This window comes from Guyanagaster necrorhizus, assembly GCF_019112545.1.
Source record: "Guyanagaster necrorhizus MCA 3950 unplaced genomic scaffold BT62scaffold_4, whole genome shotgun sequence".
Taxonomy (NCBI): Eukaryota; Fungi; Basidiomycota; class Agaricomycetes; order Agaricales; family Physalacriaceae; genus Guyanagaster; species Guyanagaster necrorhizus.
In genome coordinates, this window is record NW_025064883.1 from 1,404,369 (window position 1) to 1,429,432 (window position 25,064).

The window sequence follows — 25,064 nt, forward strand, 5'->3', positions numbered from 1 at the left end:
CAGATCACCCTTCATTTTCTACGTGTTCGAGTATTTTTTGAGGGAGCAGGCGGCATCGACACACTACTGAAGGATGCGTCCCGGTTCTCCTTTCGAGAGGCGCTCTTGGACAGCTTTAAAACTCCAACACGCTTCCACGGCTCGTAAATGCCCCCTCCATTGACAATAAACTGTTCCAATGCCTTCACGCCTTTCACCACTTTTTCACGAAACCCGTTGCAAGTCCAAAAGTCAATATTCTGTATGAGAAAATGGACCTGCAGTATATCGCTAGGCCTTTTCAATCTCCATTCATGGAACGTTCTTTCATCATCATCATCAGGCCCTGGAAAAGGCGCCGAGAGAACCTTGACTTCCTACAGGGACCCCGTGGACGGCTGTCACCAAAGGAACATAGAAACAGGCACGTTCTTACCGTTTTGTCTGTTTCACCGATACTGCTTGTCTTGCACCAATCGACATGGGCTCGGACAGTTCCATTAGCCCATACGAGACCAAAAACGGGAACATGAATTCCCAATGAATGCAGATGCCTCACCGCGGAGGTGGTAGACATTCTATTCTGTCTGTAAGCATCCTCTAACATCTGATGAACAGGCTTCTTGTCCTCGAAGAAAGCGCTTGCGAATTCGAAACCTAGGATGCACACATTAGCAAGGATAGCAAAAGAAGCATACACGCCAACCGGGTATTTCAGGCAGATTGGCACAGGGCGTGCTTTGAAACCTGAAGGACGAGGCTTTGTCGGCACTGCCACTCTTCAGCACAGTTCGGTGGGATTTGAGCGCCTTGTAAGCGGACGCTTCAGTGTTAGACAAATGGCGTATGGATACTGTCGGGATTAGAATAACATTGTCCGGAATAATCGTTTTTGTGTTTAGAATGCGGAGAGAGGTGGAGGGTATGTCTCCGCTCGACAGTGGCTGGGGAAGAGATATAGGGCATTGACCCCTGCAGGCTGTTCAGAAAGGATAGAGAAAAAGCACCGTCAAATAGCAACATACCTTTGCCTACTCTCCGATACAGCTGGGGTTCGAAATATATCACAGCTGGTATGGAATCATGATCTGACAGTGTGAAAATAACAGACATATAGAACGCACGTCTTAGCAAAATCAGCTTCAGAAAATCTCTCCTCGGAGGCACACATTTTCCTAAGATACTTTGAAGCCTTGAACACAGTAGCCAAATCATCGTATAAAGCCAATGTGTCGATGGATGAATCATCCTCGCAGAAGAGGGAAGGGCATTCTTTATGAGCATCTGAAATAAAATCTAGGAATCCGGGACGACAAATAGAATAAATCAAACGGTATTTCTCGGAATCCTGAGTTGGATGTGTTTTATAAGCGCCAGAAATTTAGTTCCCCATCCAACGAACATACCTTCTTCACCCAATCAGCAGGTATCTTTCCGGAGACATTGAGCACCTCATCTACATCGGACTTGATGCTCTCAGGAATGTCAGAATAAGACACCTGCTCCATGTTTTGACGTGTGGACCACGTCTCGAAGTGCCCAAGGTTCCGTGCGATTCTTGATAAAGAGTCAGTATCAAGTCTCTATTCCCGGAGCATGGCATACTCTGATGCAGAGAGTGTACGGGAGGCTTTTGACTTGGTTGATTTTTTCATGTTCTTCGAGACCTTGTTATCGCTTGAAGCACTCGTGCTGTACAAGTCACTCGGTTATCGTACGTGGAAGACATCTGGAGACATACGCACATATTCGACATGTTGGTATCTCGTGAGGTTTGTTACAGTCGTGTAAGCAAGTATGTCTATCGAACGTAATGAACAGAGGGAACGTTCTAATTCAACTTCCGCGGGAGCAACTCGAACTATCATGTGATCGTATCGGCCCTGACTGCCACTTTTGAGCCTTTGTGTTAAGGCTTAGGTTCACTTCTCAATGCTGTATTCATTCGTGATGCGATATCGGTATACAAGATAGTCCTACGTTTCAGAAGAAGGCGTCCATCACTTTTCTTGAAGCCTCAACCCCCAGCTGAACCAGGAGGATTAGCAAACAGGAAGAGAACGAAGAAGAAAAAACTGACGAATGTAGCAGCATTTGCAGGGAAGGCCCTTGCCATTGCAGGACCAAATCCTTTCCAAAGAGCAGCAACGCCATCATAAGCAATGGTCTTTCTTGCGCAATCCATGAAACCTGAGTATGTTCCACTGGGTGCAGACTGAATTCGCGACTTTATCACATCGGGAGGAATGGCGAGTGACCACATAGCAACTCCTGCCGTTCCTCCTGCAAGTATGACCGCACCGAGATTGAGGTCAGCAGGCGAAGAACCTGCCGGTGTCAACGCCTTCTTGGTAACTTCATATGCAGCAAAGTACCTGTTGGTTTGGGGGTCAGATGAGGTGTTTGGGTGCAGGAAAGATACATACGCAGCACTTCCTGGCCCATCTCTTGCTACAGTAGCCACTGAGCCGCGGAATATGCTCCGTACTCCACCCTCCTTGTAGAGGTGCTTAATCACATCCAAAACGCCCTTGTATTTCTGTTCAGCGCCTCCTTGGCCCTGCACCTATAGACTGATGAATCATCTGACGCATAAGAGAGATTTCCGACATACCTGGAGTAGAACTTTGGCGCGTTCCACCGGGGCGGTGACTAACGTTGTCGGGATTGCAGATAGGAAACCAGCAATTGCAAGTTCGCCGATGGACAAATCTTGGTTCTTTCTATTAGGAGTTACTGCGTATATCAGAAGCTTCGACATGTCGTATGCCTGCACCAATATCAGTAAGGTCGGGTCGTACGGCGATTGAATAGCCGTACCCAAAACGATACAGCGAAGATAGGCGTAACGCCTAACAGTGGTGGCACCATTCCGCGATACATACTACAAAACGTCAGTCGAAGTCACGAAAGACGTCCATCAATGGCGTACCCAGAGAATCCATCCTTTGCCAGTGTTTTTTTGACGACGTCGAAAGCACCTTTGTATGCTCCCGCTGGTGCAGTCTGCAGTCTAGTCTTTGTCAAATCGAATGGATGACCTGGAAGCCTGTTATTCCCCGACAAATTACACGGCAGCTCATGAACACACCAACGAGTACGGCAGAGACACCTCCAAATCCCCCAGCAATGAACGACTTGACAGACTCTGAGGTAGCCGAGGATGTCTTCAAGGTCTCTTCCGCTGCCGGTGCTTCACTGCTCTGGTAACGGCTCAGGACAAGACAGCACAGGAGGCAAAGGAGCGCACCATCGTGTCTAGCGTCTAAAGGTCTAAAGAGGGTAAGGAGTGGATGAACAGGGGAACAGGGGAACAGGGTAACAATTTCATAGCACGGATACGGAACGCGTGGGTCCCGGTGCACAGGATTCCTCCCTCCTTCGGCTTCTCCCGCTTTGCTTCCGTCCTGTTCTTCTCCGCATTTTTATCTTATCGCGGGACCTGGGGCATCCGTGTAATTTACTTCCATATTTTACATTTATTACAGTACTTAATACTTACAGTTCCTCTATAAACTTAGCATCCAATGTATACACTTAAGAATCATCCCCGTCATCCCGTCCAAATCCACCCACAGGTTCATATGTAGCTTCCGTGGTATCCCTTCTCCAAACCCATATCAACCCTAGGAAAAATATAGAAATGGCAAATATGCCCAGAACACCTACTACGATGGGGGCTCCGTATGCAACCCACCAGGGAGGCTGGTACGGCATCAGAACACGGTCAATCTGGATTACGCCTCCAGTTCCGCCTCCGGTGGTCGTCCTTCCCCATGCCTGCACCCTGGCCCAATCTGCTGTGCCGTCTGTTCCTCGCGCACCTTTAATGCCTACGATGTATGAATTCGATCCGTCATCCTCCTGGCGGAAGATGACATCTCCATAAGTAGACTCTGGCGAGCGGAGAGTCATATATGTTGCTGAATCATCAAGAGGGAGTGGTCGATTGTTGTTCAGTGCATCGCTGTCAGCACCGACGAGGGATCTCGAGCGTCCTACTGGCGTAGGTATGAGGTGTTGTCCCACAATCAACTGTAATCTCGGCACATCTTCAAACAGTGATGTCAAATTGTATTCCTTGAACGCGTCATCCGTGGGACAAAGTAGTGTCCATCCAACACCGGACAATCCCTGATCCGCCCACGGAGACCCATCAGGAGGCGCTGTGCCGTTCAGAACCCAGTCAAACCCAGCCTTCGTAACCATGTTGGTCATTGTGCTTCCTTTGGCTGCCTTGACAAGTTTCCCGACGGTCAGTTGGACTGATCGAGGGATCAGAATGTCGGAAACTTCATGAATTACTCCCGTCTGCGTTAGGATGTCCCTCATGTACAACTCGGTCCGCATTCCTACCCAGCCACCACTTGCACTCAGATACAAAGTGCCATTCGTCATGCGATCCAGCGTTAGATCTGACCCTTCGACACTTGAGAAGGTATGCTGAGAACCATTCCGCAGACTCTCGGAATATTCCGCGGTGTCCAGAGTATGATGTAGAAGAACATTCTCTAAGTCACGCTTGGATGACGCCGCTAAGAGATGCGCAGAGACCAATAAGCCCAACCGTTTGAACGCAGAATTATGAGGTATGAGGAGAGACGTGCGGGGCGTCGTTTTCAATGTTTCTGCAATAGAAGTAGAAAAGACGGCTGCCAAGAATGAGGACAGATCCAGGTAAGGCAAGGCGGTTTGCAGCGCGTCAGCGGGAGGTTCTAGTGGCCGTGAGATGAAGTAAATAAAGGTGTTGTTGACCTCGACTGAGGTTTTATGAGCTCAAGGAGAAGCAGGGAAGGTTCAGAGGCGCTTACTCGGTTCATCAATAACGCTGGCACCTCCAAAGAATACTTTCTTTGAGTCTGAGGACTTGTCCTGATGAACGTCAACCGCCAAAACCTGTCTGCCACCGTCAAGACCTTTCTCCTTCAGTGCTGTCTCCAGCAACATCCCAGGAGACAGTTTCTTGGGTGTCCAATGGCCTGGGATGAAATGGTACTGCAATAATTTCTTCATGGCTTCGGAACCAGGTTCAGGAAGATCGCTGTGACCAAATATAGACAGGACATCGTTTTTCGGGGCAAGGATCGTATATTTAGCTTCGGTATCATTGATTAGAGAAGTCAGCTCGGCGGAATGGAGAAGAGACACAAAATTTGTGCAGTTCAAAGCCAAAAGATACTTCTCCGGGGTTAATTGAAGAGCGCCCGGCGGCATTATAAGGGATGAAACAAGGTGAAGGACACCGTTGGACGCGTAAATGTCTGGTTCTACCAAGTCAGCTGAGGAGATCATGGTCTTCTCAGGAGATACAACAATTTCGAGCTTTGTACCATCGATTGTTGTTACTGTAGCGATGTCAGCTGCTGGCGAGACAAATATGAAAGGACACGTGCAATTTACTGCTGGATCAAATTGTTCCGACCACTTAACTTCCTTCTCTGCTACGGCATGCATGTTCAAAATGCGATTGAGATCATCGGTAGCATATGGACTCTCGAGATATAAACGTTCCAGGGGATCCAAGGCGTCCCACGCACCATTAATAGGTAAAAACAAGGTCAATGCCTCTGTGGAGTTCAGAGTACGAGTAATCTCCGGAGTGAGAACATTGTGGAAATATGAAACCAAGGATAGTTTGGAGACAACGGTCGCTGCACAGAAAGATTAGCTCGGAATAAAAGACATAACATATGGAGAAGATGCACCCAAGTCAGGTGGTGGTTCTAGCATTCTATCCACACCAAGCACGACCCCGTTATCTGTGTCGACTTTGCCCTTGATGACTTCAACACCGTCTTTGCCGTTTGCATCCACCCCAACCCATACGCTTTCCTTGCGGGAGGCTACGCGTAATCGTTGCGGTTCCCCACCGAGGCTTCCTCCTGGGACGGGCATCCATGGAGGGTATGGTGGTGGTTCCTTGGAAGGGGGATCACCAGGCGTACGGGGAAAGTGCAGGGTCTTAAGCACATTAATCGGTTCAGAGTCGTCGGGGAGAGCAGTGATGGAGTAATTAAGGAGATGGTAGAACAACTGCTGCCTAAGCTTCTCCTGGAGATTGTCGGTCAGTATTAAGTTGGAGTCATCAAGGACGGAATTCCAGAGAGTGTTTGAATAGTGCTTTATAGCATCATTTGTAGGTGCAAAGAGGGTACTTCCGTTCAAACGGTTGAGAGTGGGTATGAGACGCGCCCTCTGCAAAAGACAAAGCAAAGATGTGTAATCCGGGTCGGCAGACAGGGCGTCAACGAGGGTAGTCGAAGCGGTGGATGGGTCAGTCAGCGGTACCTGTGCTGGACTGACCAGCTGCATTGGGAAGCTGATCAAAGCAGAAGCAAAGGCAAAGCGCCAGAGACGCATAGCGATGCGCGTACGATAGTGACAACGACGATGGCAAGACGAATGAACGGTGGGCGAGGTTGAATGGGAAAAACGAGGCTCCGGCCCCCCCGACTGCGTGTTTCGGAGCAAGCGTCATTGCCACGAGGCATTTATTTATTTATTATTTAGTATATTGGTCAATTCATAAATATTCCCGTCCGAAACACCTAGTTCTACGACTACTACTACCTGCAATGAACCCTTGACCGACTACTGCGACGTACACCATGCTAGATCTCCAGCAAAGCTATCTCGGAGCGCCAACTAATCGTCTTCATCACTTGGTACTGCCCCACGAGACACTTCTGGTATTGTCGCTCATCATGGTTTCTATTTCAACGCGCTCATCCTGCCCAGCTGTATTCTGCTGCAGATGCTGTCATGATACTCAATGCCGCTACCCTGAAACTCAGACGGGTTCTCGCATTTTGGGAGGCATATCCGAGCTTGACCCATACGGTAGATCATGTGTCCTGCATCTCTGTAGACTCGGGTATGAAGCTTGTACGTCCTTCGGCTGGGTTCGTCTATATATGCATAACCGCTGTCTAGATAGTCGCTTCGATGGGTAACCGCATAGCCTCATGGTCCCTCTCTGGAGTCCAGCAAGACACTTGGCATATACATTCGACCCTCACCCTCCCTCCGGACCACAATGTTACCGCAATGCACAACAAATCCGGTATTCGCAAATCATCTTATACCACAAATGACGCGTCTGACTGCATCCAGGGCTCCTTGCAATTGCAACCGAAAGAAGTTTGTCTGTGCATACTCTCATTCTCGATAACGACTTGCCTACTTGGGCTCAGAAGTGGATGGTTCGGTGAGTAATCTGCAGCATTTGTATCACGCTCCCTCATGTATTTCCAGCCTAAAGGATGCACCTCCTGTAGTCCGCTTTGCGCCATCGCTGATGTATATTGCCACAAACTCCAAGATTGACAACTCTGTCAAACTTTACTCTACGACATCTGGGCGACAAACCCAAATCATCCCCCATCCTCGGCCCGTCAAAAAGGTTTCTTGGCGTCACTCGCAACTGTCGAGTCGGTTTGTGTCTCGATATCTGCTACAGCATAATCTCAATTAGTTTCCAGAGACGATTTAATACTATTTACGGTCACCTCCGACGCTACTCTTCGAATATTCTTCCCTGTCCTTGATTCTCCGCAATTCCTACAGCTTCATGCTTCCCTCGACCTTTATTCGTCACTGCCGTTATCTATAACCTCTGTGCATCCTGAGATACAACATTCCTCTGTCTTTTATCTAGACCGTGAAGTCATTAGACGGTCATCAGACAAGATTTTGGCAAATTGTCCCAGTGAGGATAATGTTCGCACCAGGAGAATCCAGGATATCAAAGAAGAAGGATGGGACCTATTTCTACATGTACTAGGGGATGGCTCTATCGTTGTGACTGCTGTAACCGTAAGCTTTACACGTTGTGCTTCGTTTGCGTACTTACCCCTTCCTCAGAACATCGATCGCCGACCACCAACCCTCCTCAAGAAATTTACACTCCAACAATCTCCCCCTTCCACATTACCAAGCGTTCCGACATATCTCTACTTCCTGCCTAATTCCAATGAACCCTCGATTACTGTCGTAATAGCGCCTGACCTCACCTCATATCAATTGTCACCCGTGGCTTTCTTCGATGCCCAAGAGGACGGCCTCCGGTTGTGTGCATGTAGCCCTGAGGTCTCTCCGGAAGAGTACTCCGAAATTGTACGATTCGTCAGGACACCAGAAGGTAGGGGAGTTGGTGTCATTCGCAAGAGTGGAGGGCAAGTTTGGACACTTGCTCAAGGCGACAAAGAGCTGAATCGATCTGGTTCTGGCGACCTGGGCGGCAAAATTGTCGTTCTTGATAAAGGTCAGTTTTATCCAATTCACACAACGAGTCCATATTTACCATGCCGTGAAGGACGAACATTTGCAACATACAATACATCTGACACTACGTTAACACTACATACTCAGCCTCCTAGTTCACTCACCTTGCCTTCGATTAACTCTTTCTTTACTCTACCATCGAAATCCAACATCGAGTCTATTATCGGCATCACTGACGACCTGTCGGTTTGCCATATCCAGCTCAGAACTGCTGCTTCTATGACTCTCTTCCTGCATTCTCATGCCCCCCTTCCTCTATCATCCCCTCCTGTCATGATTGTCCCTGTCGATCCAATGGCCTGGGGTCTTGACCATCCTTGGATGGAACACAATGTCCTTCTTAGCGTGTCAGATGTCGGAGAATTAGGATTTTGGGTACCACAAGAAATTACAGGGAATGGATCTCGGGGTTTAAACGGAAGACAAAACTCCACCGCTTCAACATGGGTTTGCACCGGCAGGGTTCGGACGGGCAAGACGGCCATAAAAAGGGCGAAGTGCAGTTCTGCTAAGAAGACAGCGTTGAGTGTGTTAGTGTCTCTTACAAATTTGACATCCTTGCTGATTTTATTTGGGAATAGTTGTCCCTAGTTCTGAAGGGGAGGAATTGACTATATGGGACTCGAAGGAGTCGGAATTTGCCTCTGGGCTGGAATACCGGAGGGTGTTCAGGTATTTACTTCATCTTCTACAGTGTCCTGCGTTGGTACTGATCGGAGGTTTAGTGAACCCATCAATGACCTTGATTGGACTACAACTCCAGATATGCAGTCTATCTTGGCTGTCGGATTTCTACATCATGTAGAACTTCTTTGTCAGCAACGAATGACGTATTTCGATGAAGGACCCGGATGGTCAATATGTTGGAAGATTGACATCCGAAGGTGAAGTGGAACTTATGGTTTGGTTCATATAATTTTTATGGCTGACGTTGTGCCTCCAGCTTTATTCCGTATCCAATCAGTGACTCCATTTGGCTAGCAAATGGGTCTTTTTTGATAGGAGCGGGCCATCAAATGTTCCTGTATGGACAAGATGTGTCTTCTTCCAGAGGAGGCATCACGAGTACTTTCGGTGACGAAAGTCTTTTTGATTATGTGGCGCGGCAGAATGGTCCATTAGAGGATTATCATCCTCAGATGTTGTTGCAATGTCTTCTATGGGGTATATCATGAACGTAATGTTTCTTGCCGCTAGACTTATTGTTTATTTGACAGAAAAGCTGGAATTGGTCAAAGACATCATTGTCAATCTGGCGAAGGACGTTAAGGCAGGAAAGCCGCCCAAGGATTTTACTACTGTTCCTGTCGAACGCTTCCTTCGACCCAGTAATGCGCTACAGGTACGTCCCTAAATTGTCGAATTAAGAAGCGAGGCATATCGACCGCGCACCCAGAGAGCTTCACACAAGAAGCGATACACGCAGTTGTTCGATGGTCCTGACTTAGGGGATGACAAGTAGGTCTATTTTTCCTTTTCCTTCGGAACCTAAGACTCAAGGTGCATAGTGAGGAGAAAGAGTTTTCAAGATCCCTTGTTATGCGCTTAATTGAATCATTAGAAGATCATCCGTTGCGCCATCTAACCCCCAACGAACATGCGCATCTCTTGGTGTTGATACAGACAACATTGGAGGTGATAATTGATGTCTACCCCTCGATGCCCCTGTGCTGAACCCGTATTCTACAGATTGACGAGCAAAGTCGGTCCCTAGATTCTAATGGGTTACGATATTTGATATCCATGCGTTCATTTTACATCTCGAACCGCCGCGCCTCAACCCCGGCAAGCCCGTCGTCAAAGGGCGCTATTCCACGTAACACGGGCCGGCGCGAACGACTCAGGTATCGGGATATGATTTGGGCATTTCACAGCGAGAGCCATGGTCTCCTCTTGGAAGCCTCTATTGCTGCATGCAATGGGAGGATGGGGTGGTCTGATGCCAGAGCCCTCGGCATATCTATTTGGATGACTTCTGTGGAAACGCTGGTAGCTGCATCCTCCTTCCAAAATCAACAATAATATCTCACTCAAAGGCTAGAAATTACAAATGGAAAATATCGCTCGAAACGAGTACATGGTGGACCGGGACCCAACTGCGTGCTCCTTGTTTTATTTTGCCCTAGGAAAGGTGAAGCTGGTGCATAGCTTGTGGCGGCAAGCTGCATGGCATAAAGAGCAAGGCCTTATGCTCAAGTTTTTGTCCAATGACTTTTCCGAGCATCGATGGCGGACAGCAGCGCTTAAGAATGCCTACGCACTCTTGGGAAAGCGTCGGTTTGGTATGTACTCTCTCACTGCTCGATCACTTCCCAAATCTGATGTTGACGATAGAGTATGCCGCTGCCTTCTTCCTACTGGGACAGTCTCTTAAGGATGCTGTCAACGTCTGTATAAAGCAGCTAGGTGACTTTCAAACGGCCATAGCCATAGCTCGGATTGTTGAGCAAAGCAATGAGGGACCTGTATTCCTAAATATCTTACAAAACACAGTGTTACCAACGGCATTCAAAGATGGTAATAGGTGGCTTGCTAGTTGGGCTTTTTGGTTGCTGCATAAACGAGACCTGAGTGTTCGTGTGCTTGTAGTGAGTACCATGGTGTCGCGATGTTTCTCCCTTGATTAATCGTAGAACTAGACTCCTTTGCAAGATCTGGTCAGCGCCCTTGACATTCAAGTCACTGATATTGGCGAGCCTCACTATGATGATCCAAGCCTAGCCCTTCTATTCTCCCAGCTACGGTCAAAGACTCTTCAAGCTGCCAAGGGCACAAGTGAAATTTCCGGGAGCTCCGAATTTAATTTCGTGTTACAGATCGCTCGCGTGTTCTGTAGAATGGGTTCGGTCCATTATTCTCAGTTACATCTAGCTTGAAGACTGATATTAGTCAGGTTGTCATGTCCTCGCGCTGGACCTTGTGCGGTCTTGGGTGTTTGATCGCCCATCTCCTCTCTCTCCACTCCTCATAAACGGTGACTACCAAGCTAAAAGCAGTAAAGATGACATTTCTCCGCCAGGTCTGACGATTTCGCGTCGTTCCCGATTTGCTTTCGAACCAGGTTTACGGCGCCGATCATCAATAATGATCGACATGGATATTATGTCCTTACCTCCTACGCGAACGGCGTCTCCGGAACGGAATGGCCCGAAACTTCCCCCCGTAATCCAAGAGGATGTCATCAAAGACGAAAGCGACTTCTTCGCTAGGAAAGCTGGGCTAGGAAACTTGATGAAGTCCGCAAAGCAGGATGTGAAGGTTCCAGAGTTCGATATGAATGCATTCTTTTGAACGAGTTCGTTACCGTAAGGATCTTGGGTGACAAAATTACAAGACCTCAGACTTTGATTGTATGCGGACAAAAAGTACAATGAATTTATTTAGGTTCCTGAACGAGAACAAAATTTGAAAGAGGAAGTTGCCAAGTCATTAGTTCGATACTTCAACCTCTCGTTTCTTGAGAACAAGGTCAGATCCAACGACACGCTTCCAAACATCTTGGACGTCCTCGACAACAGTCTCAAAGTGAGAGGTAGCATCATAAGAACGAGTGATGAAGATGTTGTCGCCTTGACCGGAAGATGTTGGTGTGTACAGCGGGGTGATAGAGACAAACCTAACCATTCAAGAATTAGAGGTGGACCCTACCCGGAAGCACGGTACTTACTTGTCATGAATGGTACCGAGAAGTTTCAGACCAGGGGCGATCTCCAGCTCGGGCTTGTCCGTCTCAACGATGGTGCTGACGATAGCAACATAGATGTCCTTAGCGCAAACGTTGTGAGTAGAAGAAACCATCGCAATGTAAATATCTACCAGGCGCGTCAATGGTACACGGTCAATAAGCAGTCCATCACGTACCATTTCGTCGTCCAACCTGGTTTTGAGGGATGATGATCTGACAACTGTCGCTGTCCTCGGTACCGGGTATGGGATGCTTCAGGAAACAGATGGCTCGGACAACCTTGCCTTCCTCTATCACTCGAACTTTGCCTCCTTCTGAGATCTTTCCAGCACCAAAGTAGCTTGGGTCGCCGATGACTTGCTTGGCCTTGACCGTCTCTCCACCACTGGTCACCCCAACGAATTTACCATCCGCATCAGTGACAATTTCGTCAATGGTCTTGTCGAGCATGTATGTGCCTCCATAGATAGCACTGAGACGGGCAAAGGACTGCGGCAGTTCGCCGAGGCCGTACAGGGGGTAAATGTATGGGGATTTTCCGTAACGGGCCATTGAGGACGTATAAAGCACGATCCTGTTGTAAGTTGGGCGTGCTGTTTCTGTGATGTAGCTAAATGAGAATAAGCGAACAGATAAAAGACCGTAGAGCAGTGACAGACTCGTCATCTAAATAAAGGGCCATGGCGTGACCAATAAAATCCTGTGTTCCGGGCTCCAGGCCAAACTTGTCGTAAACAGTTTTCATTGTATCCTTGTCAAGATCAATACCTGCATAATAGTATTCAGAAAGAGACATATATAGAAAAAATACACGCCAGACGTAACCAACCTTGGTGAGTGGACGGATCCTCGTCCTTCCAGCTCTGCAAAAACTCAAAGAACTTCTTGGCGCGTCGCTTTTCAAAGAGTCCCATCAAAGGACTCCGAACTGCCTCCATCTCTGTGCTGGGAACCTTTGAAATCCTGCCATCGCGATAGACGAAGCTACCGGCGATCTGCTTAAACTCAAGATAGCGGGTAACATCGGTGTGAACGAGGATCCTGGTAAGCTCGCCAGATGCAATGATGAACTTTGGAATGAGGTCGACGGCATAGTCGCGGTCACGTCCAAGCTCAGAGGGAGGGCTCTGGTCGGGTCTGAACTTGCGATACAACTAGGGGATCACTGTCACTGTTGTTTCACCTCACGCTCTGCAGGAAAACTTGCCTGGGTCAAATTCAAGCTCGCGCTGTCGCCGCCATAATAGTCATTCCTGTCCATATGCAGGACCTTCTTGCCCTCGACAGACAGCAGACCCGACAGTATACATTCTGTCAGTCCTGTACCAAGCACAATGACCTATTCGGAGGCGGTCAGCTGGAGTGTTACGTTACGGAACGATTGCTGCGTACATCGTATTCTTCATCCATAATAGCGAGGAAGGCAACGAGAGCGTGAGAGAGGAAACAAGGGGAGGGAAGAAATGAAGATGGTTGCTACAGCCAGACCCCTGGCTGCCTAATATATCACTTATCGATGCAACGTGGCGAGGCCCGACAATATTAACACATAGTATTCACCGACCATATGTACATTGAAAGAAAACGGATAGAAGTATGGCGTCAATAGTAAGTGCTATAATTTAATTGTTATACTGTACAGTGGAAGGTCCAAGCCTCCGTAATACAACGTGACAACCTGAAGGTAAGCGTCAAAGCAATCAAAAAAGCAACTAGGATGAATTACAACGTCCAAAGCAAAAATACTGGCCCACAAGCCACAGAGAGAAGAGAAACCATAAAGTCAAGATTCGATCTTAGCGTGCTTTGAGCGCTCAGCAAACCCATCGTCATCTTGGGAATTGAGCTTGCGCTTGCCAGCCGTCTGGCTGCTAGATTGTCCATTCGTTTCGTTTTGCCTTCGAATTTTCCGAGCGAGCCTCTCAAGAGCTGACGGCAGCTGCGTCAGTCGCAAATAGAAGACCAAAAGTACTGACATACCTTTCTCATTTCGGCGATAATATTCGGCCCATGCTTTTGGCGACCTTTGCGTATACTATAGGAACATAATATTGGACCGACTTGACGCAAAGGAGAAAAATCACCCGACCTTTTCACCGAAAGGCACCCATTTTTCTTGGAAACTTGCTGCACCAAAATTAGCAAACGTGGCAATGTGTCTTGCAGTAATAGCGAGGTCTGCTTCAGTAAATGGGCCACCCTTTGGTCCCATCGAGCTTTCGTCGAAAGGCGGTATCACGAGATCGTCATCGTTTTCTTCTTCGAGATCGTCGTCACCCTCTGCATCCTCTTCCTCTTCTTCTTCCTCTTCCTCCTCCTCCTCCTCCTCTTCTGACGTAGTCAAGTCGCGATATTTAGGACGAGGTCGAGTTGAAGGCTTCTTCTCCTCTTCAGATTCCTCTTCATCAGTAAGCTCGTCACCTCGAGCAGCGGCAAGGATTTTGTCTGGCATATCATGATTGTTTGACCAGTATGAATACCAAGACTGGCTGCTATGGTGAGAAGCCTATGTAAACTTTCAACACAAACATGTACGGAAAACACCAAAGCAGTGAACACAAGCCTTTTCCGCCAGCAATTCACATAGATCGTTGCGTGATAAGCTCGGATCTTCTTTGAGTCGTCGTAGAATGAACTTAAGGAAAAAGTCTTTATCCTCGGGCGTGAATTTATTTCCACGGCCTTGAGGAACAACCTTAGTGGGAGGAGTGGGAGAGCGAGACGGAGGATCAGGAATCTTGAGATCCGCGTGAGGAGGAGGTAGATGTCGGTCAAAGACGGCAGTGTGCGTTGTGAGACTATTAATGGTGCTGCGACGACCAACTGTAGGAACTGTGGACGTCGCAGAGACAGGCGTACTTGATTTACGCTGTCGGCTTTGTTGTCGACCTTGTTGCACATTAGGATGGGGTAGGGTTGAGGACGATGCTACGGGCGACGATTCGACCTTGAAGCTGTCCATCGAAGGTTTCTTTGCAGTGACGACTTTGACTTGGGGACGCTGGTAGTTCATCTGGGGGTTGTGAGAGTTGATGTACGCGCTGATATCGCGGTCTATGCGAAATTTATGGTCAAGATAGTAGTCCTTCCACAGACTCGCAGAGTGGCCATTTCTCTAAAAATCCCGTGAAGACGCGTAGATTAGCAGCAAGATACAGAGACTCACCCCGTGAAGACTGTTCAGTGCATCCTTGTACGACCCGTTCTTGGAATGACACGAAATCAACGCCCTGTAGAGCAAGTCTTCATCTGCCTTTTGAACAGGTGCAGAGTTGGCAACTGCATCATGAAGGACCTGTTGGGGAAGGAAAGACACATTAAAACCACTCATTCCCATTCCCATGCTTCCGGCACCGTTCGTAAAGGACTGGTTCTGCATTTGGCCCGACCACGGCAAGTTGAATTGCTGCTGAGGCGGTGGCGGGTTGTGCATCTGGGTTGGGGTCATCGAATTCTGTGAGTATAGAGGCCACTGGTTCTGGTTGGCCATTCCGGGGCCGGACTGCGACAGCGACTGCCTCATGTCCATATTATTCGCGTATTGGTTGGACGCTGCCGATGACTGAAAATCGGGATACGGATTCGAACTGGAGGAAGGAAAACTATTAGTGTTGAAGCCATTGACGTGACCATTATTGAACTGCATGGCGCTGACGTCCTTGGGATACTGGTGGTAGCCGTTCATGACGATAGGCTCGACCTGCGGGCTCCTGCAGAGCAGTTGGCTGCAAAAAATTCTATTTCCAATGGTCACGTGACATTCTTGAGCCCCGTGCCAAGGTCCGGGGCAAGTCCAGGATTCACTTCCTGAAAGTACCCGGCCGCGGTGAAAACAAACCCGGTGGGTGCTCTTCCACTTCTTACTGACCGACGCCCATCATGCTGCCAGCAAAATCTCTTCGCTGCATCGCTCGTGCTCGTACCTTCAGTTCCTCATCTGCTCTCAGCGCTCTCAGCGCTGCTGCTCTTCCTAAAGCAGAACAGCTATCTTCGGAATGGAAGGGAACAAGTGCTACCGGAGGCACCACCAAGAATTTCATTGGGGGACAATTCGTCGAAAGCAAGTCTTCGGAATGGATTGATGTTCTCGACCCAGTATGTATGCTTGTCGCACTAGATCCGCTTGCTTAGTGCCTTCTAGGCGTCCCAAACGTTGCTTTCTCGTGTCCCTCAGACGACGAATGCAGAATTTGAACAAGCCGTCGACGCCGCTTCCGAAGCATATAAAACGTGGAGTCGTACTAGTATCCTTGGACGTCAACGTTTCGCTATAGAGTACTATTGATCTCACCGCGTCTATTATCCTGCTTGTTCATGGACTTTTGTTTGAAGGCTTCAGTCTCTGCTTCGCCAGAACGCAGACGCCATTGCCAGCAGTATCGTATTAGAACAGGGAAAGACGCTTCCAGGCCTGTTGCATCAACTATTGTGGGGAAACAAACTAACATCTTACCTCCAGATGCTCATGGCGACCTCCTTCGCGGGTTGCAAGTCGTGGAATCAGCAATCGGTATCACTTCTACCCTTCTGGGTGAGAAAATAGAAGGTCAACTTCCCTTCTACACTCCCCGTACTTCACATCTGACCAGCACGCTTGGAATAGTCAGCAAAGATATGGACACAGAAGTACGGAAAGTACCTCTGGGCGTGTGTGCAAGCATTGCTCCCTTCAATTTCCCAGCGTAAGCGACCTATCACGCGTTCCTGTGATATCAAAACCGAATGACGCGCTTATATGCAGAATGATCCCTCTGTGGACGATTCCCATGGCTGCCGTCACAGGCAACACTTTGATCCTAAAGCCCTCGGAACGCGACCCCGGCGCCGCTATGATTATAGCTGAGCTATGCCAACGTGCTGGTCGGTGTAACTGTAAAGGTCTCTGTTACTCCGCTTAAATCCCTCCTCTAGGTCTTCCTCCCGGTGTGCTGAACATCGTTCACGGAGGTGTCCCAACGGTCAATGCCATTTGTGACCATCCTGCTGTCAAGGCCATCAGCTTCGTTGGAGGCGACAGAGCTGGAAAGCACATTTATGACAGGTTTTAATGTTCCCATCTGCATTCCGTGTTATACCTCATGACGATACAGGGGAACACAAAACGGCAAACGCGTGCAGGTTCGTGTCTAATTTTATCACCTGATGTTTGCATGTTCACCCATATCTCGAGGCTAACATGGGTGCCAAGAACCACGCCATAGTCATGCCTGATGGTAGGTGTATTCATCTATAATTAAAGCGAACTGTTACTCACTCTTTCACTTTGATAGCTAACAAGAATTTGGTTCTCAATTCGATTCTTGGCGCCGCTTTCGGAGGTATGTAGGATTGTCGGTTCGACGTTACATTCACTCATTAATTCCCGAAGCCGCCGGTCAACGATGCATGGCCATCTCTGTCGGTACGTTTTCGATCTCAAAATGCCCATTCTCTTTTCTGATACCCGCTTAGCATTGCTTGTCGGAGAATCACAATCGTGGTTGCCGGAGCTCCTGGAGCGTGCTCAGAACCTCAAAGTCGACGGTGGTTTTGAACGAGGAGCAGACCTGTTCAGTGCCTTTCCTCCTTATCATATTGACTGATGTTCAAGCATTGACTTAGTGGTCCTTTGATCTCTCCGGCTGCGAAGAAGCGGGTGACCAGTCTTATATCGTCAGCTGAGGAACAAGGGGGAAAAATCAATCTTGATGGACGGGGAATCCAAGTTCCTGGATATCCTGATGGAAACTTCGTTGGCCCCACAGTCATCGAGGCCAACACCACGATGAAGTGCTACCAGTCAGTATCTCCGACTGGATCTGTATATTTGCTTATCATCGTGATAGGGAAGAAATCTTCGGGCCTGTTTTGGTAGTTCTGAAAACTGATACGCTTGACGACGCTTTAGATATCATCAATTCAAATAGGTACGGAAACGGTGCGGCGGTATTCACGCAGTCGGGAGCGACAGCAAGGAGGTTCGAATCTGAGGTTAACGTTGGTCAAATTGGTATCAACGTTCCAATTCCTGTGCCGCTGCCCATGTTTGGTTGGAGTGGAAACAAGGTATGGAACATGGTCACGATTTACCTGTTTCGAACTTATGATAAATGGATGTAACAACAGGGAAGCGTATTGGGCGACATAGGCTTCTACGGCAAAAGGTAAGGACATATGCTTTGGGGTGGAGAGAGATAACTGAATATGTACAGCGGTATCAATTTCTATACTCAAAACAAGGTATGTCCAACCTCTGGTTTCTATATTTATCCTGGTGTAACGGGAAGTAGACTACGACTAGTCTTTGGAGGGCTGAGGACGCTGTTGGGACCAGGGCGTCCGTTAACATGCCCACACATCATTAGGAGAATCTAGCGCGTCCGGTGGCTCGAACGGGACGGTGTAATTGTATGTGACAATCGATCAGGACCACACATTATTGACGCCTGAAACACTCATAGACAGATAAGATCTGCTAATCTGCCAAAACGTTCGAAATGCTCAAGTGATAATGACGTATCATATAATTGGAAGATACAGTCATATCAGTGAAACATGAAGGACTGAACCGGAAAATCATGTAACACTGGAGTTTGGGTATAACTACCAGCTAAGAAAAGAAAGACAGCGTCCTTTCAGTCAAAACAAGAGTAACAAGAAAAAAGCCGTAAAAGCCCAGCGGCATAGGATCACTGAGAAAAGATTGTGAGGAATAACGAACGTTAGGAGAATGTCACGGGTTAAGACCGAACTTCGGTACTAGTACAACATTGGTACCGCAGTTTCATCCTCAATATCTTGCCGGGACCCCACCGCTATAATCATACGTATCTTGGGAACTATACCCCATCTGGTGGTGAAGAGGAACACTGACATCGTAGACAGGCCTAGTCATGCTGGGGCCGCGTGCCAACGGCTCCTGCATCTCAGGCTGAGGACTAGGTCCACGAGCAAGGTCAGCATAACCCCCGACTGGAGCAAGGTTGGACGCGGCGGCAGTGAAGTCGTGCTGGGGGAGAGGCCCCAATTCACCGGACATCTCTGCGGAGCCGTGTCCATGTCCGGACTCAGAGGTGGCGCCATAACTGCGTCCGGAAAGACTGTTGGAATGGTTGAGACCGGAGTGGAAAGATGACGTGTCTGACGTAGCGCGATGGTGGCCGATAATGCCACCATCATCGCCAGTGGTAGGCTGCCAGTCGATAGGCTGCATGCGCTTGTCAAATTCGGATGAGCGGCCCAGCTTCCACTTACGGAAGATGGTCCATAAGATGACGATACCACCGACAGACGATGCAACAACGATGAGAGCAGTTATTGCGGCAGTCTTGGCAGAAGTAGAAGTGTTGCCACTAGTCTCAGCTGAAGAAGTGGCGGAAGCAGCAGAGGCTGTCTCGTCGACTGAGGCAGTTTTCGTGATAGTAGAATGTGAAGTATTGCTTGTATCATCCTGAGTGGCAGTAGTAGCATCCTGTGTTGTTGTTTGCTGCTGCTGTGTCTGCACAGTACTCGAGGTAGAAGAGGTGGTGGCAGGTGTAGATGACGTAGAGGTGGTTGAGGTGGATGAAGAGGTGGTGGACGGGGACAAACTGCTGCTGGTCAAGCTGCTCGTCGAGGTGGTCAAAGTGGTGGAGCTGGTCGAAGTCGAAGGGACCGATGTTGTCTATTATCCTTTTTGTTAATAGAAAACATATATCATGCTATTGGAATACTGACCGAAGGAGTCGAGATAGATGTCGAAGTAGTTGAAGTGATCGAGGAGGTGCTTGTATGCGACGAAGTGGTAGAGGAGGATGTCGACTGAGTCTGGTCCTGAGTCTGGGTAGTACTTTGGGTACTGGTAGTGGCCGTAGTGCTGTCAACGGCGGCAGTAGCGCTATTAGCAGTGCCGCCGTTATCCTGAGGGGCCGGCGCCCTCTTGCGCATCATCCGATTCAAAGCTTCATGGTCACGACGAACGACCCCAGCATGGCTGTTGGCCTCTGAAGATACGACAAGGGCGAGGACCAGGCAAATAACGAGCGTGAAGGTAGTGATTTTATACAATTTTATCGAGAACATGGTGGATGTACGGGATTGACGACGACAGGAGGCACTTTATCCTGCAGAAAAACGAGTGAATATTACACACTAAACGAACGAGATGGCGAGCAAAAGGTGGAGGTTACTGAGAAAAAAACGACGTACGTACAAACTTCAATCCGTCGTCTGCACTGCCCAATAGCGAAAAAGACAGTCAATGCTCTCTCGGTGGACGTTGGTGATCTTCTAGGGGGGTGGGTAGTGGAAAAGAGTGTTGTAAGGTGGATGCTCGAAATATGTAGAGAATAATAACTGACAACGCCCTCCTCGGCCTCGCTGCCAGGGGAACGGCGCCACAGCAATAACACAAACAAATACTCCGGCTCTCAAGGGGATAACAAATACATTCGTCGTACAAGTACCCCTACAAGTCCGGTGGTATAAAGTTGATTATAGCCGAAGTATCCAATCATCAGGGTAAATAAAAGTCCATCAAAGCATTAATTATGACTCGTCAAAGACCAGTTGTCGAGATCAACAGAGGAAGGCGTCACGAAAGTTGTGCCGTCATTCCATTGAGGGTTGAACAAAACCTGGATGTTGTTCGTTCCCGCACTGAGTTCAATGATCAACACCGTAATCCCTGGATTCGCCTGGTCGGGGTCGGGCGGTGTGGGATCCGTAGAAAATCGTGTTGCATTCGACGTCGTGAAGGTCGCGTCACTGGGGCTGAGAATGGACACCTCGACCGTCTTGCCATCACGAACCATGGTGGCTTTCGACCCGTCCGTTGTGATGGTTGCATTTGTATGCATCCGCCATTGGATATCAGCCGTCGATGTAACCTCGTCTTGGACCAAAACCTGCTTTCGTTTGTTCAGCATGCGTACACCTCGTTTTACCGAAGTCCTGGAAATCTGATTAGATTAAAGAAAAGACAGCAGAAGAATGGTCACTCACGCATTGAAATAGGCACTGGTTGTGTTAACCACCCAAAACGCAGTTGAATCACTGTCAACTTCGAACACCGTGCTCGAGCCCTGCGTCGTGTTGGATGTCCCATAGTTGAGGATGACTGGCTCAGCCAACACATCTTGGTTACTCTTGTCAATCAAAATCGTGTTTTGGCCCTCCGTCATCTTTCTGTAATACTTCCACCGGTCGCTTTCCTGCGTGTCATTGCTGAAATAGTTGGTTGACAGATAGTCTCCGGATCCCAGCTCTCCCGCCCATCTCGTGCCTAGGGCGTCAAGAACAAAGTCGCCCACATCTAGATCGTTGTGGGTCTGGTGACCTTGGTTCTTTCCGGCTTTCATAGCGACATAGAGAGCATTGATATCTGTCCAGCTACTTCTCATCGATGCCCACTGGTCAAGTTCGTTATCAAAGAAGGAATCCAACGCCTTGCCATCCCAGAATGCACCTACAACTGTAGGATCATACCAAAACATGCTCCATGGCTCAGGCGCATCGTGTTGTTCGCGTTGGAAGAGTGTGTAAACGGGTTCGTTGAAATAAGTGCCGTACCAGATCATGGAGTTAGCGGTGGTTGAGAATTTGTTTGGACCATGGTCGCCCCAATCAAATAGGGAGGTTGGTCCGAAGACGTACATGTGGAAGTCGCCAGTCTTCTTGAAGTCAACATTGGTGCTTAACAAGCCGTAGTCAGAACCGGTGGCCGTTATCAATGATGAGGACATCTCGGCATGGCCAGTGGTACCAAAATACCAATAATTGGCGGTCTCTGACCATGTGCCATCGTCGGTGACGGCCAGAGCACAATTTTCCAGAGCATTGTCGATTGTAAGACCAAGAAGTGTCTCGGCGTTGGTCGTTGTATCGTCACCTAAGATGGCAAGGGAGCCCATGGTCAAGCCGGAGTTGCATACACAATTCCAGTTACCGGTGGTGTTCGTCCTCCACCATCCAGTGTAGACGTTGGGATCATTGTACGCTGAAACACCGGGACCCAGACCGTACAAGTTGAGGGTGTACCGCATCTGGGTCTTCTGCTCGTCGGTCCACACGTCGTAAAGCCAATCATAAGCGATGGCAAATGCAGCAGAGAACTCGGCCGTATCAAGGAAATGGGCTGAGTTCCACTTGTCATCATCAGGACCAAACGTGGTGGTTCCATTGCCAGCGGCATTCTAATGTGAAAAAAAAATGAGATATGTTTTCGAAAGCTATGTAAACACCCACTTGAATTTCCTCCCAGCAACGGTCCACCCACTTTGTGTCGTTCGTCATGCGGTAGACATAGGAAAAAGCTTTGATTCTCATTTTGATCTCACGGGCATTATCGAGGATACCACTGTCACCGTCCATATGATAAACGACAGGTTCCAAGCTGTAATAATCTGTGGCATTCCCAAAGATTGTCTCATTCCAGTATATGAGGTATGGATCATTGGCTATGAGGGTTGGAAGCGCCTGCCATTTGTACGCGGGAGCTATGAGTCGGGGGCGATCACTTCGTACGGAAGTAGCGCTGGGGTTTGAGGGGCTGAATGAATCTTCTGGCCAAGCGTTGCTAGAGCTGGTGGTATCAACGAAAGTGGGGGTAGTAAATGCTGCTGTATTAGTCTGAAAACATAGTGAGTCCGAGCGGCGTTCAAGCGGGGGAAGTGACGCACAGTGGAAGGGTACAAGGGAACCATGAATTCGCTATCCGTCGCGGTGGCGTATATGCCGATGGCATTCTTGGCGGTGACTGCTGCACTTGCTGCAGCTGCAGAGTCGGTGCCGCTCGAGCTGGAAGCGTCGTCGTTGTTTTTAGAGGAACGGCTGCCAACCACGCCTCCAACCACAGCACCGACGATGACAAGGATACCGACAGGAATACCGAACTTGATCCAATTGCTGGTCTTCTTTTTAGCAGCGGACGCCGGTGTTATGAAGCCAGTGGACTCGTTGTAGTATGGGTCGCCTGCACCATACGGATGGTTGCCGTTGTTCTGAACGGCATTATAGTTGGCCATCCCGGCAAAGAAAAGGTGGAAAAAAAGACAAGAATGTAACGAGAGACTTAGACAGAGTCGAGGGTAAAAAAATGGGAGGGCGACACTGAGACAAAAGCCTGAAAGGCCAGCAACAGATGAGGGAGACGGAAATGATTCAGGATACGGCGACAGGTGGCCTCGCCCTTCCCCTGTGGCGTGGGAATTAGATCTTTCGAGCGCAGTCGCGAATGTCGTATATGGTTCCGGAATGTGCTATGAATAGTATGCTTCAAGCTATTATTATACAGTGTCGCGTGTAAAAATACAACAGCGCTTTCGCTCCTTGTCGCTCTCCATCAGTCGCGTACGAATACACCCGCAGCACCCATTCCTGTTCCAATGCACATCGACGTGACGAGGATCTAGAAGATTGATGCCATGAAAAGAGAACATTTCGCACTTGCCGTAATAGGCCCTTACCTTTCCTTGCCTACGTTCGAGCTCGTTCAATCCCGTGGCCACCTGGCGCACTCCTGTGCAGCGTATAAAACAAAGACGGTCAAGACGATGGTAGTAGCAAAAAACGATTTCTACTTATCTAGGGGATGGCCCAGAGCAATCGCACCTCCATTGACATTGACCTGCGTGATGAATTACAAACGGAGCGTAAGCAATCGAGACAGAAAGTACCTTATCACTGATAGAAGCAAGGCCCTCGTTCAGGAAACGATGATGCATTGAGTACTATGGTACATACCTTGAAAGTCCCAATGCTCGCAAGACGTAAACACATTGAGAAGCAAAGGCCTCGTTTATCTATAGTTCAAGTCAGACAACGAGCAGACCAGTTTGTGCAGATCTTACCTCATAGAGGTCAACATCGTCCTGAGCAATCCCACAGCTCTTCAAGGCCATAGGAATAGCATAGATGGGTCCAATTCCCATGATACGCGGAGGGAGCCCAGTGACGGCAGTCGTGACATGTTTTCCCAAAACCATGTACCCTAATTCTTCGGCTTTCTTTCTGGTCATCATCAGCACGGCTGCAGCCCCGTCGGTTATCTGACTGGCGTTTCCTCCTGTTGTTGTCGCCTTGCCCCATTGAGGAAACGCGCCTCTGATCTTAGCCAGCGTTTCTGTCGTAGTCCCGGGCCTGATACCATCGTCCTTGGTCACGAGAACGGGTGTGCGTTCACCAGTTTTGGGGTCTATTTGATAGACGGTGAAGGGAACTATTTCCTTGTCAAAGTATCCAGACTCTTGAGCATGTTCTGCTCGTTGGAACGAAAGGGCAGCAAACTGGTCCTGCTCTTCACGCGTGACGTTGAATTCCTCAGCTACGTTTTCGCTCGTCCAACCCATGGGCTTGGAACAATCACCAGAGGCGGCATTCTGAGAAACGAGTTCACTTTGCTGCGGTCCTCCTTTGTCAGGGCTATGGATGGGTCACATCAGTCCTGGGCAAGACGAGATGATACATGTATACTTCTCAGACATGCTCTCCACTCCGACCGCCAGACCGACCTGGATTTGACCGCTTCGAATTTGGTTCGCAATGGTTGTAACGGCCATGAGCCCGCTTGAGCAGAATCTGTTGATACACTGAACGGGGACAGATTCTGGGAAACCGGCAGCCAGGGACGCTGCTCGAGCATGATACGCTGCATCTGGCGTCAGGACAGTCCCGACACAGATGTCACCGACCAGAGACGGGTCGATTTTGGATTGCGAAATCACTTGCTGTATGCCGTTGAAGCTTGAGCTGAGTAGCAGGGAAGGCCAAGTACCTTGAACATCTCCAACATAAGCTCGTCCGTCCTGTATCAGACATGCTGAGCCTGGAGGACATCCAGGGGTGAGATGACGGACCTGGCATCCTTGAAGCCTCCCTTCCTCGCCTTGCACAACGGCGAGCGGACTGCAAGAGTGATGACTACATCGTCTGGGCTCTTGCGAAGCAGAGCGTCGGAACCTTGAGGCGTGTAGAGATGGGAAGCTAGCTGTCTGACACGGTCCATTGTGAGGCTGGTGCACCGGTAAACTGTTGAATATAAGTATACCGTTGTCCCGGGACTTCTTGGTCCGAGCGACACGGACTCTAACCGGTTTTCACACGACAGCTAGCGACGTGAGCGCTGGTTCTGGGTGTCACGCGCCGTACATTGGCGTAGCGG

The 25,064-nt window shown here is 48.9% G+C and overlaps 8 protein-coding genes across 8 annotated transcripts; 2 read left to right on the forward strand and 6 right to left on the reverse strand.

The window, feature by feature from the left end:
* Positions 1 to 11: 11 nt before the first annotated feature.
* BT62DRAFT_962523 (uncharacterized protein) lies at positions 12 to 6,438 on the reverse strand (the record flags this gene model as incomplete). The annotated part of the gene is made up of 17 exons (XM_043188648.1): positions 5,685 to 6,438; positions 5,367 to 5,630; positions 4,791 to 5,324; positions 3,556 to 4,739; positions 3,071 to 3,182; positions 2,912 to 3,020; positions 2,800 to 2,863; positions 2,594 to 2,749; positions 2,406 to 2,545; positions 2,031 to 2,354; positions 1,585 to 1,656; positions 1,386 to 1,536; positions 1,104 to 1,318; positions 1,005 to 1,049; positions 686 to 951; positions 416 to 636; positions 12 to 347 (listed from the first exon to the last, which is right to left on the reverse strand). The coding sequence occupies exons 1-17, from the start codon at positions 6,337 to 6,339 to the stop codon at positions 12 to 14; spliced, it is 4,848 nt and encodes a 1,615-aa protein (XP_043044179.1). The 5' UTR covers positions 6,340 to 6,438.
* A 149-nt stretch (positions 6,439 to 6,587) lies between these two features.
* BT62DRAFT_1045347 (WD repeat-containing protein) lies at positions 6,588 to 11,622 on the forward strand (the record flags this gene model as incomplete). The annotated part of the gene is made up of 19 exons (XM_043178469.1): positions 6,588 to 6,668; positions 6,718 to 6,864; positions 6,913 to 7,042; positions 7,093 to 7,186; positions 7,234 to 7,409; positions 7,454 to 7,794; positions 7,843 to 8,242; positions 8,294 to 8,788; positions 8,844 to 8,928; positions 8,982 to 9,146; positions 9,206 to 9,426; positions 9,480 to 9,608; positions 9,663 to 9,720; positions 9,771 to 9,897; positions 9,952 to 10,251; positions 10,304 to 10,544; positions 10,597 to 10,850; positions 10,902 to 11,103; positions 11,156 to 11,622. The coding sequence occupies 19 exons, from the start codon at positions 6,588 to 6,590 to the stop codon at positions 11,551 to 11,553; spliced, it is 4,044 nt and encodes a 1,347-aa protein (XP_043044180.1). The 3' UTR covers positions 11,554 to 11,622.
* Positions 11,623 to 11,691: 69 nt separating this feature from the next.
* Positions 11,692 to 13,357, reverse strand: BT62DRAFT_978675 (rab GTPase activator; the record flags this gene model as incomplete). Its single annotated transcript, XM_043189364.1, has 7 exons — positions 11,692 to 11,878; positions 11,930 to 12,074; positions 12,124 to 12,557; positions 12,607 to 12,715; positions 12,777 to 13,101; positions 13,155 to 13,286; positions 13,340 to 13,357. The coding sequence occupies 7 exons, from the start codon at positions 13,355 to 13,357 to the stop codon at positions 11,692 to 11,694; spliced, it is 1,350 nt and encodes a 449-aa protein (XP_043044181.1).
* A 105-nt stretch (positions 13,358 to 13,462) lies between these two features.
* Positions 13,463 to 15,921, reverse strand: BT62DRAFT_529757 (uncharacterized protein). Its single transcript, XM_043181272.1, has 5 exons — positions 15,114 to 15,921; positions 14,511 to 15,062; positions 14,037 to 14,453; positions 13,928 to 13,982; positions 13,463 to 13,876 (listed from the first exon to the last, which is right to left on the reverse strand). The coding sequence occupies exons 1-5, from the start codon at positions 15,630 to 15,632 to the stop codon at positions 13,731 to 13,733; spliced, it is 1,689 nt and encodes a 562-aa protein (XP_043044182.1). The 5' UTR covers positions 15,633 to 15,921; the 3' UTR covers positions 13,463 to 13,730.
* BT62DRAFT_927955 (methylmalonate-semialdehyde dehydrogenase) lies at positions 15,754 to 18,570 on the forward strand. The gene is made up of 18 exons (XM_043185399.1): positions 15,754 to 16,042; positions 16,089 to 16,222; positions 16,280 to 16,356; positions 16,407 to 16,493; positions 16,551 to 16,629; positions 16,689 to 16,807; positions 16,859 to 16,988; positions 17,038 to 17,065; positions 17,118 to 17,160; positions 17,218 to 17,265; positions 17,316 to 17,348; positions 17,399 to 17,495; positions 17,549 to 17,725; positions 17,773 to 17,992; positions 18,053 to 18,090; positions 18,139 to 18,166; positions 18,217 to 18,334; positions 18,388 to 18,570. Exons 1-17 carry the CDS (start codon positions 15,827 to 15,829, stop codon positions 18,289 to 18,291), a joined length of 1,629 nt encoding a protein of 542 aa, XP_043044183.1. The 5' UTR covers positions 15,754 to 15,826; the 3' UTR covers positions 18,292 to 18,334; positions 18,388 to 18,570.
* BT62DRAFT_927957 (uncharacterized protein) lies at positions 18,478 to 20,028 on the reverse strand. Its single transcript, XM_043185400.1, has 2 exons — positions 19,643 to 20,028; positions 18,478 to 19,589 (listed from the first exon to the last, which is right to left on the reverse strand). The coding sequence occupies exons 1-2, from the start codon at positions 19,985 to 19,987 to the stop codon at positions 18,717 to 18,719; spliced, it is 1,218 nt and encodes a 405-aa protein (XP_043044184.1). The 5' UTR covers positions 19,988 to 20,028; the 3' UTR covers positions 18,478 to 18,716.
* Positions 20,029 to 20,116: 88 nt separating this feature from the next.
* On the reverse strand, positions 20,117 to 23,001 carry BT62DRAFT_927958 (uncharacterized protein; the record flags this gene model as incomplete). The annotated part of the gene is made up of 4 exons (XM_043185401.1): positions 22,585 to 23,001; positions 22,151 to 22,534; positions 20,909 to 22,098; positions 20,117 to 20,857 (listed from the first exon to the last, which is right to left on the reverse strand). Coding segments are annotated over exons 1-4 (2,324 nt in total), but the record flags the coding sequence as incomplete, so codon positions are not given.
* A 245-nt stretch (positions 23,002 to 23,246) lies between these two features.
* BT62DRAFT_978678 (3-ketoacyl-CoA thiolase) lies at positions 23,247 to 24,908 on the reverse strand (the record flags this gene model as incomplete). The annotated part of the gene is made up of 8 exons (XM_043189365.1): positions 23,247 to 23,312; positions 23,371 to 23,423; positions 23,516 to 23,531; positions 23,644 to 23,706; positions 23,755 to 24,325; positions 24,377 to 24,630; positions 24,678 to 24,708; positions 24,760 to 24,908. The coding sequence occupies 8 exons, from the start codon at positions 24,906 to 24,908 to the stop codon at positions 23,247 to 23,249; spliced, it is 1,203 nt and encodes a 400-aa protein (XP_043044186.1).
* Positions 24,909 to 25,064: the final 156 nt, after the last annotated feature.